Genomic DNA, 18386 nt, shown 5'->3' with positions numbered 1-18386 from the left:
TAGAACCATTATTATTATACTTGCAAAACCCCAAAGAAACATTGCGTTTGGAAGAAAAAAAACACTTATACTTGGCACTTGGTTTCAATATAACTATAAGACTTCATCACAAAGTGTGGTGGGTCGTAAGTATCGGATTTGTAGACTTTAATTTTGAGTTTGTTGTTGAAGCTTTTCGTAGCTTGTTCTTCTCTTAATTTGAGGTCAAAAAGATTTGGTTTATTCCTTAAGCATTAAACTAAAAAAAGGTATCAAAATATAAAATAGAATCTGGAATAGTGAAGAGTTATAGAAAACAAAGTACACATTACAATATGATATTTTGTATTTACCAATGTTTAAAATATAGTACGGCAACGTAATGCAGTTTATATGTTGCTAATTCGCTCATTGTTTGCAAATATTTTCAAGGAAGCAAAAAAAGTAGAATTAACCAAAAAGATGGATGGATGGGATAAAGCACTTAAGATTTACCCACTTTTTTATATATATACTCCTTCATTTCTATATTTTGACACATGAAGTATCAAATATCTCTCTTCCTATGTGATTTATTCCTTATTTATTGAAGAGGTGGTATTAATGATAAAGGAAAAGAAAAAGAAAGAAGAAAAGAATCATATTTTTGTGTGTTTCAATTGTGTTTATTCTTTGAGTATGAAACTGAAAAAAAAAAAGAACAAAATGTGAAACTGTTTTACAATTATGATCTTGAGAAAACAATGTACACAATACAATATCATATTTTTTTATTTTGTTGATGTTTAAAACATTCATAAAATACATCATAAATTATGTAATTTTGTGATATAAAAATTATAATAATCAGAAATTCCATATTAATTATAAGGAACAAATAGAAAAGCTTGGTGTGTAAACTACTAAAAACAAAATTAAATTCCAACTGTAACCACTTTTAACAAATTTCACTGATTGCTTCTTTGGATAAAAGAAAAAGGATTAACAAAAAAGCAAAAGATAACCAATTGTACATAGAAAAGAACAAAAAAAAGCCCACACCGTTTCGTGAATTTGCCACATATATTCTTTTTCTTTGTTATATAAATATGATAACATCTTTATTCATAAAGAAAGATATACTGATCATGGAGGCACTTCAAGTACTTGAACACAAGCATCCATTAAAGCTCGTTGATTTAAAGCTACAATTACAAAATGAAGAAGAAGAAGAAGATGGTGATGGTGATGCTGATGTTGATGAAGATGATGATGGTGATGATCTGATTACAAAAGAGGGCTTTAGAGGTGCATGTGACAGGTGTGGTGAAGAAATCAATGTGTACCACAGGCACTACTACAAATGTATGGCAGATTCATCGTGTGATTTCTCACTTCACAAATTTTGTGGTGAGCTCCCATCACGTTTGGAGAGCGCATTTCACCCACATCCTCTTACCATGTTTATGCTTCGTTATAACTGGTCATGCGGTATTTGTGGGAGTAAGCACAAGCTAGGTGAACTGCGTTACATTTGTTTTGAATGTGAATTTTGGATTGATGTAAATTGTGCAGTGGATATAAGAAAAAGGATCATCCATCATCCATGCCACCCACACTTGCTAATATGTGCTATCACAAAGCCTGTTTTATGCGACTGTAGTGCTTGTGGGAGAAGACATGAAGGGATGTTCTATCAATGTAGTACCACTTGTACCAACTTCACCATACACAGTGATTGTGCTTTCCTATCAAAATCTTTGCTAATCCAAGAGACAACACATGGTGCTTTTTATCATACCCATCCGCTCACCATTTCATATGCATTCCCCAGAGAAGATCAAAAAGCTAAACATGATCCCAGATGCAGAGTATGTGGTCATGATTTTCGAGCTATGGAGAATCTTTGGATTTACAAATGTCATGAATGCATGTACTATACCCATGTGGATTGCGCAACATCAAGAAGAGAGCCATTCATGTCCATCTTCTTGCGTTCTGGTAACTAATGAATCCTTTCTTTTCATTATCATTCACTCATGTTACAAATTTCATGAATAAATTAATTAGTTAATTACGTGTATTTAGCTTTATTAATTTGAGATATACTCGTGATTTCATTTTCAATTTATCAGGCAGAACCAGCAAAAACTATAAAGTTGTTGAACATCCTCATCTTCTTCATCTCCCATTCCCTGATGAAACATACAGCCTACCAAAACACTTGTTTTTCCAACAAACTGATCATCATCATAAGGTAAACCTAACACACATTAGTCATAAACACCCTCTAATTCTAGTTGATCACACACTGAGCAATGGGCAAACCTCCTCCTCTTCTTGGTTATTAAAGTGCCATAACCCAATGAAAAAGACCCAACTGCTATGCAATGGATGCATCAGACCCATCACGGCAACCATGCCATTTTACAGGTGTGCTACTGAAAATGATGATGAGATTCAGACTCAGGGGGTTTGCAATAACTTTGCTCTCCATGAGTGGTGCACTCGACTCCCCCCAATAATAGAAAACCACCCGGGCCACCCACAACATACCCTCCATCTCATTTACTTAAACATCCCTGGTTGCATGTTCGATGTGTTCAAATGCAATGTTTGTTATCTACATTGCAATGGGTTTGCCTATGGTTGCGTCCAATGCAAATACTATGTTGATGTTACATGTGGGCTTTTACCTAAAGAAATCACACACAAAGCTCACATGAATCACCTTCTTTCAATAGTTAACTTAGAAGATAGGGATGATCATACTTCTTGTTATATGTGTCGCCGACATCATACTCCATGTCAACTTTCATTCCGTTGTGGCACGTGCGATATTTATATACATCCCGAATGTGCTTTGTTATTAGCCGAGAGAGTCAGGCACAAGTATGACGAGCATCCCATGCAACTAAGTTACCTCCCGATTGAGAACCACAAGAGTGAATACTTTTGTGAAATTTGTGAGGAGGATCTGAATCCTCATCAATCTTTCTATCATTGTAAAGATTGTGTTCAGTCGATACATACTGCTTGTGCTCCGTTGATACTTCAGAGCGAGACACATACCTATATCAAGTATTGGAGAAGCGCTTATGAATTCGTGAATATAAAGTTTGGAGGCATTCTCAATACCAATCGTCGCCAACAAGGCCCTCTCACATTTGCTCAAGGTCTTATGTCAGATGGTGAATGTAGCAAGTGTGGTTGGGGAGTACAGTATGACATGGTCTTTAAAAGGTTCGACTATAAATTTGCAATTCATTACGTCTGTTATAAGTAATTAAGTACTACTACTAAGAAAGTTTTTGGTTTCTCTTCCTCATGTTTGAAACCAAATTAATATGGTTTGTAATTGTCATTACTCTTTGATGTATTATATCCCCCTTAATTTCATGTGTGTGATGATACAATAAAATAATTGAATTTAACGTGTCCATGCTACTTGTGGTAACAAGACGTTATGCCGATCACGGATGATATTTTACGAATAGCCTTGTATTTGTGAGAAAATATTAGAAAATTAGTAGTTCTATGTACGGATGAGCATCAGAACTGGGTACCCGCTTTCGAAACTGGAACCGCATCGGAACTGCCGGTTCCAGAATCGGAATCGCCTTGAGCAGTTCCGGTTCTAGTTTCTAAAGTTACGGAACCGCCTTAAGCGGTTCCGGTTCCGGTTCTCATTTTTTCGGAACCGCTACCCGCTGGGTACTCGCCAGAACCGGGCATTAACCCAATTAATTATGTTTTTCAAACAAACTTCAAAAATGGTCCCTGTGGTTTATCAAATGTCATGAATCCAGTCCCTTTATACTTGAAAAGACGAAAATGCCCTTACAGATTCAGTCCCTAACGGCATTTTACTAACAGAGTTTCTTTTTATTTTTAAAAATATATTTAAAAACATGATTTCTTTTTATTTTTAAAAATATATTTCTATCTTTAAAACTGTATTTATATATTTAATATTATATAAAGACGCTTCATGATTTATAAATTAGTTCGTAAAGATATAAAAACGTATGCATACATATTTATTCATTAAAAAAAATACATGTATGCATATATACATATTTTTATGTATTTAAACATTTGAAACAAATTTATGCATATTAAAAACGTTTTTATATGAATTTATATAATTTAGAAAATTATTAGTATGTTTATATGTTTTTAAAACGTATTTATATGTGTTCACACATTTTAAAAACATGTTTATATGTATTTACACGCCTTTAAAATGTATAAATACATATAAATACGTATCAATATGTATATAAATTTTTTAAAATTAATAATTATATATACACACATTTGTATGCCCTTAGTAACTTATTTATATATTTTGAAGCGTTTTAATATAACTTTAAATATATAAATATTAATTTATAAACAAAAATAATGTTTTTAAATAAAAATAATAATAATAATATATAAAAATAACGTTTTTATGGAGATATAAATATGTTTTTTAAATATTTATACATAAAACTGTATTTATACTTTCATAAAAATGAATTTATATTATAATAAAAATAATAATAATAATAATAATAATAATAATAATTATAATTAAAATTCAATTAAAAACAAAATTGTTAATAAAAAAAAAAGAACGACACTTTATATTTACTGTTTTAGACATAAAAGCACACGTTGCTTGTTATCTTGGTGGAAAAGGGTGCTGTCTGTTTGCGAGATGACTCGGGTCGAACCCTACCCCCTTAGTTTCTTGACTTTTTTAAGGCAAATAACAAAAATGGTCCCTTTGGTTTGCTAAATGTAACGAATTCAGTCCCTCCTATACTTGAAAAGACTAAAATACCCCCACATGGGATGCACTAACGGCAGTATTTTAACGGAGTTAGTAAAAAAGGCCATCCTTGCAAGTTTTGCAAACCACAAGGACCATTTGCATCAAAAAAAAAATTATAGGGACTAAGTTTGTGACTTGTAGTAAACCATAGCGACCATTTTTGTAATTTTGTCTAAAATATATGATATAGACTACATTCTTTAAGAATTTGTTTGTCAAAAGGGAAAACAAAAATACAAAATTTTCTCCATTGTTCATCGAGTTTCATCACCTATGAGTATTTTCAAACAACCAACACTAGCGATATTTTTGTTTCCCATGAAGTGCTTCAAACAACCCTCTTTATGTATAGACTGCATTCTTTAAGAATTTGTTTGTCAAAAGGGAAAACTGAAATACAAAATATATATAAAAGTCAGATTACTAAAATGAAATAGAATAGCATCTAATATTCAGTAAGAATGATTTACCAAAAACTACAACTAGCAAAAAACAAACTTTTCATTATATTATTGGTTCTTGACAAAAGAAGTTGAATACACATTACCTTGCATTTTTCATATCTTCTGAGAATTCAAACAAAATTAAGTAAAATGAATAAATCTTTGTAGAATGAGTATTATATAAAAGGACAGTACAACCACACGAAAAGGGTGAACATACATTGTTCTTCAAGAATGTGTAACTAGAATTGTAAACTTCTAAAACAAGTAGTAAATTCTTTATTCTAATATAATAATTCTTGAAGAAAGGTCGGTTCATACTTGAAAAAAAAACCCGACAAATAACTTCTCAAACTTGAAAAAAAAATTAAATTAAATACCTTAGAAAATAATTGAAGATGAACATTGACGACAACGATCTGATAACGGCTATAAAGACTGATAGGGATGCCGACTGCGATGGTCCGACAACTTAAGGTTCCACCAACGGCTTAGAGTTTCCTCGATGGTGCTGAACGTGGTAATGGGGTCAGTTAACTGTTCTTCGAGTTTAAGACGATTGTCTTATGTTTATATTAGGATGAAACCGATATGTCTATTTTAAAGGTAATAAATTGATTTAATTTTTTACATAATTAATTATAACAAAATTACTATTATAGCGCTATCAAAATGATTGGTCTAAAATTAACCATACATTCACACAATAATTAAGCTTTTACATTTGAACCTAACTCTTTATATATATATATATATATATATATATATATATATATATATATATATATATATATATATATATATATATATATATATATATCAATGCATTTTTATGATTTTTAGGGTTTTTTTAGGGTTTTTTGTTTTCCATAGAACCTATATATATATATATATATATATATATATATATATATATATATATATATATATATATATATATATATATGTATATATATATATATATACTAGTTTATAACCCGTGGAAACCACGGTTACAAAATTAATTAAACTTTTATAATACAAACTCAAAATTATTAATCAGTTATTTTAAATAAATTAATAATTAAGAGATTTTTTAGTTATATAAAATTATAATCATTGATTTAAATAAATATATGAAATCATATCACTTTTTAATTTGTATTAATTTTATTTTAATTTTTATTCTAATAATATTAATTTAATGTAATTAGAGTGAGAAATTTAAAATTTTAAATTTTAAATGGAGAATCAATAGGTTGACAAGTGGCATGCATTAATTAGGAGTAATAATAGGGTGACACATGACAAAAGAAAAATAAAATATGTATTAATTAGGAGGCCTAATAAGGTAACACGTATCAAAAAAATATTTTTTTTTCATTTTTTTAATATCTTTACAACATACTTGAAGATACTACAGTTTTTTCTTTATTTTTGTTTTTAATTTTTTTTATTTTTTCTTATTATTTTTTTTATTTTTTTAAACTAAATATCGGTTTGAATTTTTAATGTTTAACAATTATAAAATTTTAAACAAGAAGAATATTAAGGATCATAATATTTTCCGTTCATACTTTTTTTGAATCATATTATTTTTGGAATTATTTTGAATCATAACGATATGATGCATCATACATCTTTGGATCATGTTAATTTTGATCATATTAATTTGGATAATAATATATTGAATTATATAAAGTTTTTGTTCAATACAACATTTGGATCATTATATTTTTTGAATCATTTAATTTTGAATTATGAAAAATATACTAATAATTAAGGATCATTAAATATATGAATCAAAATATTTTTAGATCATAACAAGTTAAGAATCATAAACATATTGAATCATAATATTTTTGAACCACGAATATTTTAAATCATCTTTATCTGGATAATATTATGTTCAACATTTGTTTTAAAAAAACTTTTAATCTTTTAAAATCAATTTTGGTATCTAACACACCTTATTTTTTAAAAATTATTTTTACAAAGTCATTAGAATAGTGAGTAGAAATATTCCTTAAATTTTTATAATTTTTGGAGAATTCTTTTTTCTGGGTTTTTCTATAAATATAATAAATAATTTTTTTTTTCAAATTTTCATGATTGTGTTCATTTTGTAGAGAATTAAATTTTAAGAACTTTATTTTTTTCAGAAGTTTTTTTTTTCAAAGAAAAAAATTATGGCTGAAAAACTAAGCGGATTGAATAAAAACTCACCAACCAATAAGGGTTAGACACTTGTCATGTTGGGTGGGGGCACGTGTCATCGTCTGGAGAGACCACATAGGCCGAGTTTTCTTTTCCTTTTTTCATTTTTCTTTTAATCTTTTTGATTTTGTCATTTGTACCCTCCAAAGAATTAACATTCCCCGAAAATTATCAAAATTTCGCAATGAATAACCGAAATGCCATATTATCTCGTGAGATTTGACGATAAATAAAATCAAATCTTGGCCATTTATTTTTTCAATCTTAAAGCCAAAAATTGTCCTCGGGAATCCTGCCATTTTTTGAGTTCCTATATATATATATATATATATATATATATATATATATATATATATATATATATATATATACACACACACACAATCCAATTCTATTTTAACGCATGGAATGTCAATATCATTTCTTGTTATGGGATTTGTTCCTTACTTATTGAAGAGGTTGTATTAATGAAGAAGAAGAAGAAGAAGAAGAAGAAGAAGAAAAGAATCATGCTTTTATGTGTTTATTCTTTACGTATTAAACTGAAAAAGAACAAGAAATTGTGAAACCATTTTCAGAATTATGAAGACCTTTTGAAAACAATATCTTTTCTTTAATGATGTTTAAAATTCATAAAATACATCATAAGGGACAAATAGGACAGCTTGGTTGGTAAATTACTGAAAGCAAATTAAATTCCCATAAGGAACCACTTTTAACAAATGCTTGAATTCCTTTCCTCGAGTTAGAGGGGGCTGAAGGTCTTCCTGAAGGGTTACTTGGTTGTTTTCTGAAGGTCTTCCTCAAGGGTCACTTGCTTCTCAAAAATACTTTTACCCCAGCTAGAGTAGAAGTAGGAAAATAGATGTTTCTAGGAGAACTACAGGAGATGGAGAGAGGTGGTTAGGCGAGATTCTAACTTCTTGCTCATCACAATTCCATTTCTTAAAGTGCAAGTCCAGGTATCCTTTTTATGAAATTGAAAGTCAGGTTAGCCCCTTCTTTAAATTCCAAAGATGCTCTCAAATTGTAGTTTAATATTATTTTACCCTAGCTATGGCTTCTCGTGGTCAGGCAAGCATGGCAGAGTGTAACATGTATCCAGCCATCCGAAATACTTATGGAAGGGCAAGCATTGATTGTGTCTGAAACTGAAAAAAGGAACAAAATGTGAAACCGTTTATAGAATTATCAAGACCTTGAGAAAACGATGTATACATTACAATATCATTTATTTTCCATTGTTTAAAACATTCATAAAATGCATCATAAGTTATGTAATTTCATGATATAAGTTCATTACTACAAGTTCCACATTATAAGGGACAAATAGGAATGCTAGGTTGGTAGATTACTAAAAGCAAATTAAATTTCTACGAGGAACCTCTTTTAACAAACTTCGCTGACTGCTTCTTATTTGGCAAAAAGGAAAAGAAATAACCAAAAAGCAAAAGACAATCAAGTGTAAATAAGAAGAAAAAAAAAAGAATCCTGCTTGGTTTCGTGAATTTGGAACACATAATATTCTCTTTCTTTGTTATAAATAAGATAGGAGTCTAGAGTCTAACATCTTTATTGGAAAAAAAAAAGATATAATTATCATGGATGTGCTTAAAGTATATGAACACGAGCATCCACTAACGCTCGTTAATTTTCAGCTACATTATGAAGAAGAAGAAGAAGAAGAAGAAGAAGAAGAAGAAGATGGTGATGATGATGAAGAAAAAGAAGAAGAGGGTGGTGATCGGATTATAAAAGATGGGTTTCAAAGTGTCACATGTGGGAGGTGTCATCAAGAAATCAGCATGTACCACAAGTGCTACTACAAATGTATGGCAGATTCATCGTGTGATTTTACACTTCACAAATTTTGTGTTGAGCTCCCATCGACAACTGTGGAGAGAGCATTTCACCCACATCCTCTTAACATGGCTAAGTCTTCTTTTGATTGGTCATGGTCATGCCATATTTGTACGAGACAACACAAGCTTGGTGAATTTTTTTACTTTTGTAATGAATGTCAATTTTGGATTGATGTAAATTGTGCTGTGGAAGTAGGAAAATGGATCATCCATCATCCGTGCCACCCACACTCGCTAATCTGTGCCATCCCCCAACCCATTTTGTGCTACTGCCAAGCCTGTGGGAAGGAACATAAAGGGGTCTTCTATCAATGCACCACTTGTTGTGGCTTCACCATTCACAGCGATTGTGCTTTCCTACCACAAAAATTGTTCATCCAAGAGAGAACAGATGTTGCTTTTCATCATACCCATCCACTCACCATTTCATATTCCTTTCCCAGACAAGATCAAAAAGCTAAACATAATCCTAGATGCAGAGTATGTGGTCTTGATTTCCAAGGTACGCGGAATCTTTGGATTTACAAATGCGATAAATGTTTGTACTATGCCCATCTGGATTGCGCAACATCAAGAAGAGAGCCATTCATGTCCATCTTCTTGTCTCCCGGTAATTAAGTAATAACTATCGTTTCTTTTCATTATTATTCACTATTAAAAATTTCATGGATGAGTTCATTACGTTTAGCATTATTTGAGATATACTAACTGACCAACCTCTTTTTTCCATTTTAAATTTATCAGGCCTTGGCAGAACCAACAAAAATTATAAAGATCTTGACTATCCTCATCTTCTTCATCTCCCGTTCCCTGATGAAACATACAGCCTACCTAAACACTTGTTCTTCCAACAAATTGATCACAAGGTAAACTTAAAACACACGAGTCATCAACACCCTCTAATTCTAGTGGATCAGGAACTTATAAGCAATGGGCAAACCAATAATTCTTCTCGGTTGTTATTAAAGTGTCATGACCCACTGAAAAAGACACAACTGTTATGCAATGGATGTCTCAGACCAATCATGTCCACAATGCCTTTTTATAGGTGTGTTAATGATATTGATAATGATGATCAAATTCAGGGGCATTGCAATAACTTTGCTCTGCATGAATGGTGCACTCGACTCCCCCAAAAAATAGAAAACCACCCGGCCCATCCACATACTCTTCTTCTTATCTGCTCAAACATCCCTAATTGCTTTTTCGATGTGTTCTATTGTGATGTTTGTCATCTGCCTTGCAATGGATTTGCATATTGTTGTGTCGAATGTGGATTCTATGTTGATGTTACATGTGGGTTTATACCAAAAGAAATCACACATAAATCTCACCCGAATCATCTTCTTTCACGAGTTCATGGAAAAGAGGGGGATTTCACTTGTCATATTTGTATCGGATATCTTGAACTTGATTTTTCATTCCGTTGCAACATGTGCAATATTGATATACATCCTGAATGTGCTTTGTTATTAGTCGAGACAATCAGGCACAAGTATGACAAGCATCCTATGCACCTAAGTTACCTCCCTATTGAGAACCATAAGAGCGAATACTTTTGTGACATTTGTGAGGAGGATTTGAATCCTCATGAATCTTTCTATCATTGTCAAGATTGTGTTCAGTCTGTACATGCTGTTTGTGCTTCGCTAATACTTCAGAGCGAGACACATACCAATGACTATTATTGGAAAAACATCCATTATTTCATCAAGGTAAAGTTCGGAGGCATTCATAACACTCAGAGTCACCCACATCCTCTTTCATTTGCTCGAGGTATTGCGTCAGATGGAGATTGCAAAAGTTGTAGTTGCATGTTACAGTACAACATGATCTTTAAATGTCTTGAGTGTAAGTTTGCAATTGATTACGACTGTTGTGAGAAATACTACGTTTAAAGTTTTAGGTTTCCCTTCCACATGTTTGAAACCAAATATGATTTGTAATTGTCATTACTCTTTCTTTCTTGTATTATATCTCCATAATTTCATGTGTATGATGATACAATTACATAATTGAATTTCACGTGTCCATGCTATCTCTTGCAATAATTTTGTTCATTCTTAGTAATTCAAAGATCTGGTGTCCATTTGGTAGGCGGTAATGAAAGGAGGAATGACATGAGTGATTCCATTCCCATCCAAAAAACTTGTTTGGTTAAAGGGAGGAATGTCATTTCTTCTAATTTCTCGTTTTTCATTCCCGCCATTATGCCCCGTTTTTTACTTTTTATTTTTTTTATATGTCCTTAGTCGATTAATCAAATATTCAAATATATTCCTCCTTTCTATGATTCTATCGATCTCCTCTTCATCTCTGTTAGATCCAATTTTCCCATTACAGATTCATATCAAACTAAGCGAGCCTTCAAAGACCTAAAACAGCATCTCCAGTTCTCCATGGCGTTTGATAATGGCGGACGAATTCCACTGCTACTCTGTTTACCAATCACAATAATCTGTCCCGTTTTTTTCTCAGCAGCTCCCACAATAACTGTTTTTTAAAGACTGCGAGAGATCTGATGGCACTGAGTTTGGTGTTGATGTGAATCTTAAAAAAGAGAGCAGAGGTGGTTTTTAAAGTAGAAGACTGAGATTAATCACAAGAAGATATAAGGATTTTTTTTTTTTTTCATCTTCAATTGGTGTTCGATAGGATCGATATTATCATTTGCTGTAGCAGGATCCAGTTTTTTTTTTTTTTTTTTGAAGACGCTTGTGGTGCTGCAAAATTATCAGTTTTCTCTCAAATGTCGGCGAGAAGAACGATGTAGACAAAGAAAAGGTTCTTGGTGAATTGTGATGGTGCTTAAATTATATCATTTTTATTTTTTATTTGTTTAATGGATAAATAGACGAATTGAATTTGAATGAAAATAACAATGAGTTCGTTTAAAAAAATGATCTGTGAATATCAAATGCATTTGAAATAATTTGTTTATTTACTTTTGAAGGAATTTTGTTTATGATTTGTAGTAAGAAATACTATAAGTTACAAAATAGGTTTTTTTACCTTTTTCTTTTTAATTTTAATTTTCATATATATTCAAAACAAATAACAACAAAAGATTATTTGTTTTGTCAAACTTTTAAAATAACTAGGAAAATGTCCGTGCTTTGCACGGGTTATTCTTTTTAGAAAAAAATGAAAGGTAGAAGAATATGTTTGACGGAAATTCCAAAGAATAAAAAAAAAATGATAAAAAAATACGGTAGACGAAAATGATAAAGAATAAAGAAAAATTGTTGTAAAGAAGTAAAAGTGAAAGTTTAGTGGCAAAAATATAAATAAATAAAAATAAAATGACAAAATTATAAAAATGAAAAGTTTGTTGAAACTTTAGTGGCAAAATTATAAAAAAATAAAATAAAGTTGTCAAATTATGAAGATGAGAAGTTTCAACACTAAAATGTAGAAAAAATGTGGCAAAAGTCCTAAAATGTAGAAAAAAGATGTGGCAAAAGTCAGAAATAGAAAAGAATACTGTTCTTTTTATCTATGCGCTTTAATATATATATTGTTTTGAAGGTATTCCATTCATGAGCATATTTGTGTCCTACCTAACAACATTAGGGCATCTCTAACCCACCCCTAAACTCTATTTCTTCCCCCCATCATCTATTCTTCTCCAACCCTATCCCATTTTCACCTCCATGTTTGGAGATATGAATAGTATTCCCCCATATATATGGGGGAATACTATTCATATCTCCAAAAATGGAGGTGAAGTTTGGTTGCCAATTTTAGTCTCTCTCATTTTTATTTTATACATTTCTAGTTTATTTTATCTACTAATTATAATTTAAATGCAATATTTAATATTTATAATATCATGTTATATACTAATTTATATTAATTAATCATAAATATAGAGTTTAATTAGTAGAGTGGTGTATTTGACAATATATATAAGTTATAAAAATGGAATAATCTAGTAATATACTTTTTGGGGTAAAAAATGGGGTAGGGTTAGAGATGAAACACTATTTACTCCATTTTTTACTCCATTTATGAGGGGAAAAATGGAGATGGGTTGGAGATGGTCTTAACAAGTAGCTTATTTAATTCCAATGAATAATCAAACATAACAATGAAATTTTATTAACGGGAATAATAATTTATAAGAGTACGAAAGTTTTGTTTTTATACATATTTGGTAATTTTTTTTATACATATGATTATTAAACTTGTTTGAATTGTTCGCATAATACCATTATAACCATCTATTGTAGGTTTTCGAACCAAACTTGGCTTTTCCGACGACTTTATGAATTTTTTGACGAAAACTACCAAATTTCCAGCCAAAATACTCATAAACACACGCACACACACTTATTCTTATTTTCCTGGTTTTAATGGAACTATATTCTAGAAAATAATATTTGAGAATGAAAAAAAACAAAAAATAATCTTTGATAATTTGAGGTTTAACCTTCAAAATTTCATTCGAAATAAAAGAATCCTAAGTTTTTAGTTTAAAAAAATGTTGTTTTAGTTTATTTGTGGTAGGAATGTTCGAATATCATTTTCATAGAAAAAAAAGTTTATATATATATATATATATATATATATATATATATATATATATATATATGTTCAGGTATTCTATCAAATTATTGTGTGGATGAATGGACCAATCAAAGTTTAGAAAATACTAAATAATTAATTAAATATTTAGGGTATAAAAGTAATCTTGAGTATATTTAATTTTAGAAAATATTTAAGATATTTAATATCCCTTTAAATCAGGGAAATCAATTTAAAACACTGCAAATAACCCTTCCATTCATCTGCATCGATTTACACCAACGCCTCACCACTTCGACCAATCTCCATCAACAACCTTCATCGTACCCGAGATCGTCATTGTCATCATTCATAATCTCGAACCTGCAAATAAAAAAAGGGGAAGAATGGTTGTTGTTTTTGCACCATCGCTGAACCACACAGCCGAGACCCAAAATCAGTTATGTCAGAAGACAAACAACCTACACCGTCTCCTCTCATCTCCGATGTCGCCGAACAAACTCGGCCCATGTCATCTCAACCACACCGGCTGCTCCCACCTGACTAGTCACCTCGCCCCACCAGTCTCGGGCTCTATCTCTCAGCATACATGAAGCAAAACCCACATTTGTCGCATCCGGGCAAGAACTCGTGTGTTGGGCATTCTCGATATCCGCCACCCTGCATCGACTAACAATGGGGTCCCTGACCCCGAAAAACTTCGGCACTCCGCACGTCTTGAACTCTCGGAACGAGGGAGTGCGGGCCCCGACCTGGCCCGCAGCAATCTCGGCTCTGAATGACCTGAGCCTCTCATCCATAATCTCCATCATACCCTCCTTGACCGTCCCGAAGATCACTGGGGTAGCGTCAAGGATGCCCCTCGTAACCTCGGTTGCGATGAGCTCGCGCAACCTCTCGTCGATGGGCTCGGTACCATCGCCCAACCCGGATCCAGATCCCGATCCTGATCCCCCAGCTCCATGTCGTGTCATCACCATACTGTACTGTAATACCATAAAACATAATGATCAGGATGTCTGTAGAGGGGATCATCCCACACCGGTCATCCTTAGAGCTTCCAGGTCTAACATTGGTTCGAGTACAGGTCATGTGCTTTCAGTAGTACGAGCCCAATACTACCTTCCACACTTACCTGTACCTAGGGACGAAGCTTATGTAGGGCCAGGAGGGGCTGTGCCACCCCCCCCCCTCTGTTTTTTTTTTTCATAACTAACCCTTAACTATTAATTTTTTTACATATTAAGCCTAAAACTATAAATTTTGACTTTGGCCCCCTTATTCTTCAATTTTTATACATATTTTATTTTCGCCCCCCCCCCCCCCCCCCAATCAACACTTCAAGCTCCGTCACTGTCTGTACCTTCTCCAAGGCTCTACCTGATAACTCCAATTCGTTCCAAAATAAATCATCTTCCACAAACTATCACATATCTCAAACCCTAGGCGACCCTAAGATTTGCTCTACTCACATCAATCATACTAATCATAAATGGTTGTCTTTATGCATGCAAATTATACACAGAAAATGATCAAATAGACTTTCGAATAATAGATTCTACCCTAGGACCACAACCAGACGAGGAACAAGAAATAAGGCCAAATCAATCATTCTAAGGCTATAAGATTCTAACCGTATACAATTTTAAAAGCATACACGTAGCAAGATCCATACGATTATCATAACTCAAGTATCAGTATAACATGGCTAACACATTAGGGAACTACTTACTTGGCTCGGCCGATCACGCACGTTGCACTCTCCTCTTTTCAATTCTTTAAAAGTTTTAACTTTCATTTTTATTTTTGAAAACAATTTTACAATTTTCTTAGTTTGAGTCCCGATACACCCGAGGGTGTGCCTGAATCCCTCAAACCAAGGCTCTGATACCAACTTCTAACAACCCAATTTTTCAAAAGAAATTTTTTTTCACTTTTAAATAGTCAAAACACTTTTCCATAAACCATGAAATCTCTATACAACTGTTTTCAAATTCCTATCCATAACAATATTATTTCCAAACATTAGAGTGTCCCATAAAAATGTCTGAGAGAGTGCACGACGCGTCATCAAGCCTTGCCCTTGCCCTTGGGCTCAGACGTACCTGAAACAAATCCAAAAACTGTAAGCTAATGCTTAGTGAGTCCCCCAGAGCATACCACACACACAATCCACATAACACATCATATTAGCTATAAAAGCTACATAAATCACATAAGCCATGCATACTAACATATAAGGATTCCATGGGCTCCTCCCACGGTCTTATACCTTCATGCCATGGGCTCCCCCCATGGTCTTTACCTAAGAATGCCATGTGCTCCCCCACATGGTCTTATATCTGTTGGGATTTGAGCATTCTAACACTCCTATGGTGTACATGCAACCCTATAAACCTTGGATCTATGTTTTCTCTATTATACATGCAAATATTAACTATTCCAAGGTTTCATCCTAACTAGCATATTATGAAGCACCTATACTACAAAGTTCTAGTTAGATGACATACCTTTTGATGTAGCTTGATGTCTTCAAGCTTTAAGAGCTTAGCCCCAATAGTGTGGAAGCCTCAAATGGAATCACAAATCACCAAAACACCTTGGAAGAACTTGAGAGAATATGTATGCACACTAAAATCGGCCCACTCTTATTTTCACACACTTGTGCCTATTTTGTGAGCCAAGGACCCCTTTATATATTATGGAGGATTAGGGTTACATCCATGTAAACCCTAATACCCATGACCTTTCATTTACATAGGATCCATGGGTTAAAATCTCCATGGACCATCCATGAAAGCTTAGCCCAACCTAAATGAACTTGGCCCATTCCATATATATAAGAGTCCATATTTAATTAGTTCTTTTTGATCACTTAATTAATTCTAAATTAATTCTTGATCAATACTAATTAAATAATATGATTCCATATTAATATATTAGAACTTATAATATGTTAATATAAATCATAAATATACTATTCTCAAAAGACTATCCATATAAATTGTGTCGGTGAAGTGCAACCCAAATGGACCATGCCGGGTCGGGTCAAGTACATACCAAATATAGTTATGGACTTAGACATTAATCCAACAGTCTCCCACTTGGATAAGTCTAAAACTATTATTGAGTATGACTTCAAAACCTAACTGGCAGTCGTAGCTCTTAAAGCCGCTGTCGAACTCTGACCTTGTCAATGACTTGTCCATTAGATAAGGGATCATATATTCCTCCATTCTAGATATCATATGGACTGAGACATGGATTATAATCATTCTCTCTGTCCATTTGTTGTTTCCCGATTTTCGATTTATGATGACTGACTGATTGAACAAATCAAATCAGTCCTGGCTTGGCCAAGCACTCTCATGTGTCATCGCTAAATCATCGAGGGGCCCACAGATATCGCTTTTATCCCGAAGGTAAAAGGAATGGATAAACTCCGACTCATATGGCTTGTTCTACTACTTGTTCAATCATACACAAAGGCACATTTTATAACATCGAGTTACCAAATGCGTTTTCGTGCAATCAATGTATAACCAACTCATAGTAACAACTCATATCTCTAGGTTTGAAGAATATAAGATATTATCGTCTCATGATCACTCGTGATAAAATCCATGAAGTGATTCAAATGAGCGTGGGTTGAATCCAATACTCAGAACTTATGAGCACTCATGAGTGTTGTAGCACCACTTTGTCCACCAACTTGGACCTCTACAAACCAACCCATGACAGTCTTGATTCATATCTACTTCCAACATATGACCGACTGTGGATGGTTTGAATAACTTAATCATTCAGGAAGAGCGACTTAGTTATTCTGGAAGTCAAAAACATGCAAAGTGAAACACAAGAATAAATGAATCAAATATGGTATCAAACCCTATGAATATAAATAAACACTTTTATTTATCACCATACTGATTACTCATTATTCATTGTTTCGGTTTTATCAACTTTATACTTGAATTAAAAACACTAGTTGTCCCATGCACCAAACATGTACACTATGTTTTTCTCAAACAATAGCTTTGCCATACACCAAGTATGAACTCTATGTTTGTCTATGATCCTTTTCTTTGTGAACTAGATCAATTGAACATAATTTCAATGATTCCTTTTCACACTCCCAAATCCTTGTCTTAAATGTAAGAATTCCAAATTCCTATCATTTATCGAAATCTGTTTAGATTTTAAACTTATATGCAATGTTCCTCTTGTAATGATTATGCACAAAGCCACAAAGGCTTGGCAACAATCATTACAAAGTATCCCAATGGAGATCAATTCCATGGAAACGATGTCTCAAACTCAAAGCGCATTGCTTTGAACATGCTTCTTGCATTAAGTTTCTTTAACCTTACACAGATTGCTTCCACCTATGAAGACAACTCAATATTCCTATTTTGACTACCGCTTCTGAACAAGAGTTGCCTCTTTTCAGACTATGTCAATATGGTCCTTCCAATATTAAACAGTATACTTCCAACTGTCCTTGAGCAACCAATCTTTGGTAAACCTTAGATTGTCCTCGACAATTGCTTAATCACTTTAGTCATATCTAATTCTAGA

General features: G+C 32.7%; 2 protein-coding genes across 2 annotated transcripts; both read left to right on the top strand.

Annotated features, from left to right (window-relative positions):
- Window positions 1-1106: 1106 nt before the first annotated feature.
- LOC145133122 (uncharacterized) lies at window positions 1107-3342 on the top strand. The gene is made up of 2 exons (XM_079068058.1): window positions 1107-1959; window positions 2094-3342. Exons 1-2 carry the CDS (start codon window positions 1107-1109, stop codon window positions 3242-3244), a joined length of 2004 nt encoding a protein of 667 aa, XP_078924184.1. The 3' UTR covers window positions 3245-3342.
- Window positions 3343-9008: 5666 nt separating this feature from the next.
- LOC145133048 (uncharacterized) lies at window positions 9009-11257 on the top strand. Its single transcript, XM_079067992.1, has 2 exons — window positions 9009-9891; window positions 10026-11257. Exons 1-2 carry the CDS (start codon window positions 9021-9023, stop codon window positions 11177-11179), a joined length of 2025 nt encoding a protein of 674 aa, XP_078924118.1. The 5' UTR covers window positions 9009-9020; the 3' UTR covers window positions 11180-11257.
- Window positions 11258-18386: the final 7129 nt, after the last annotated feature.

The sequence above is a fragment of the Lactuca virosa genome, chromosome 8, assembly GCF_052849685.1.
Source record: "Lactuca virosa cultivar CGN04683 chromosome 8, Lactuca_virosa_CGN04683_v6, whole genome shotgun sequence".
Taxonomy (NCBI): domain Eukaryota; kingdom Viridiplantae; phylum Streptophyta; class Magnoliopsida; order Asterales; family Asteraceae; genus Lactuca; species Lactuca virosa.
The sequence above is the reverse complement of the archived record's forward strand: the minus strand, read 5'-3'. Positions and strand labels throughout refer to the sequence as shown.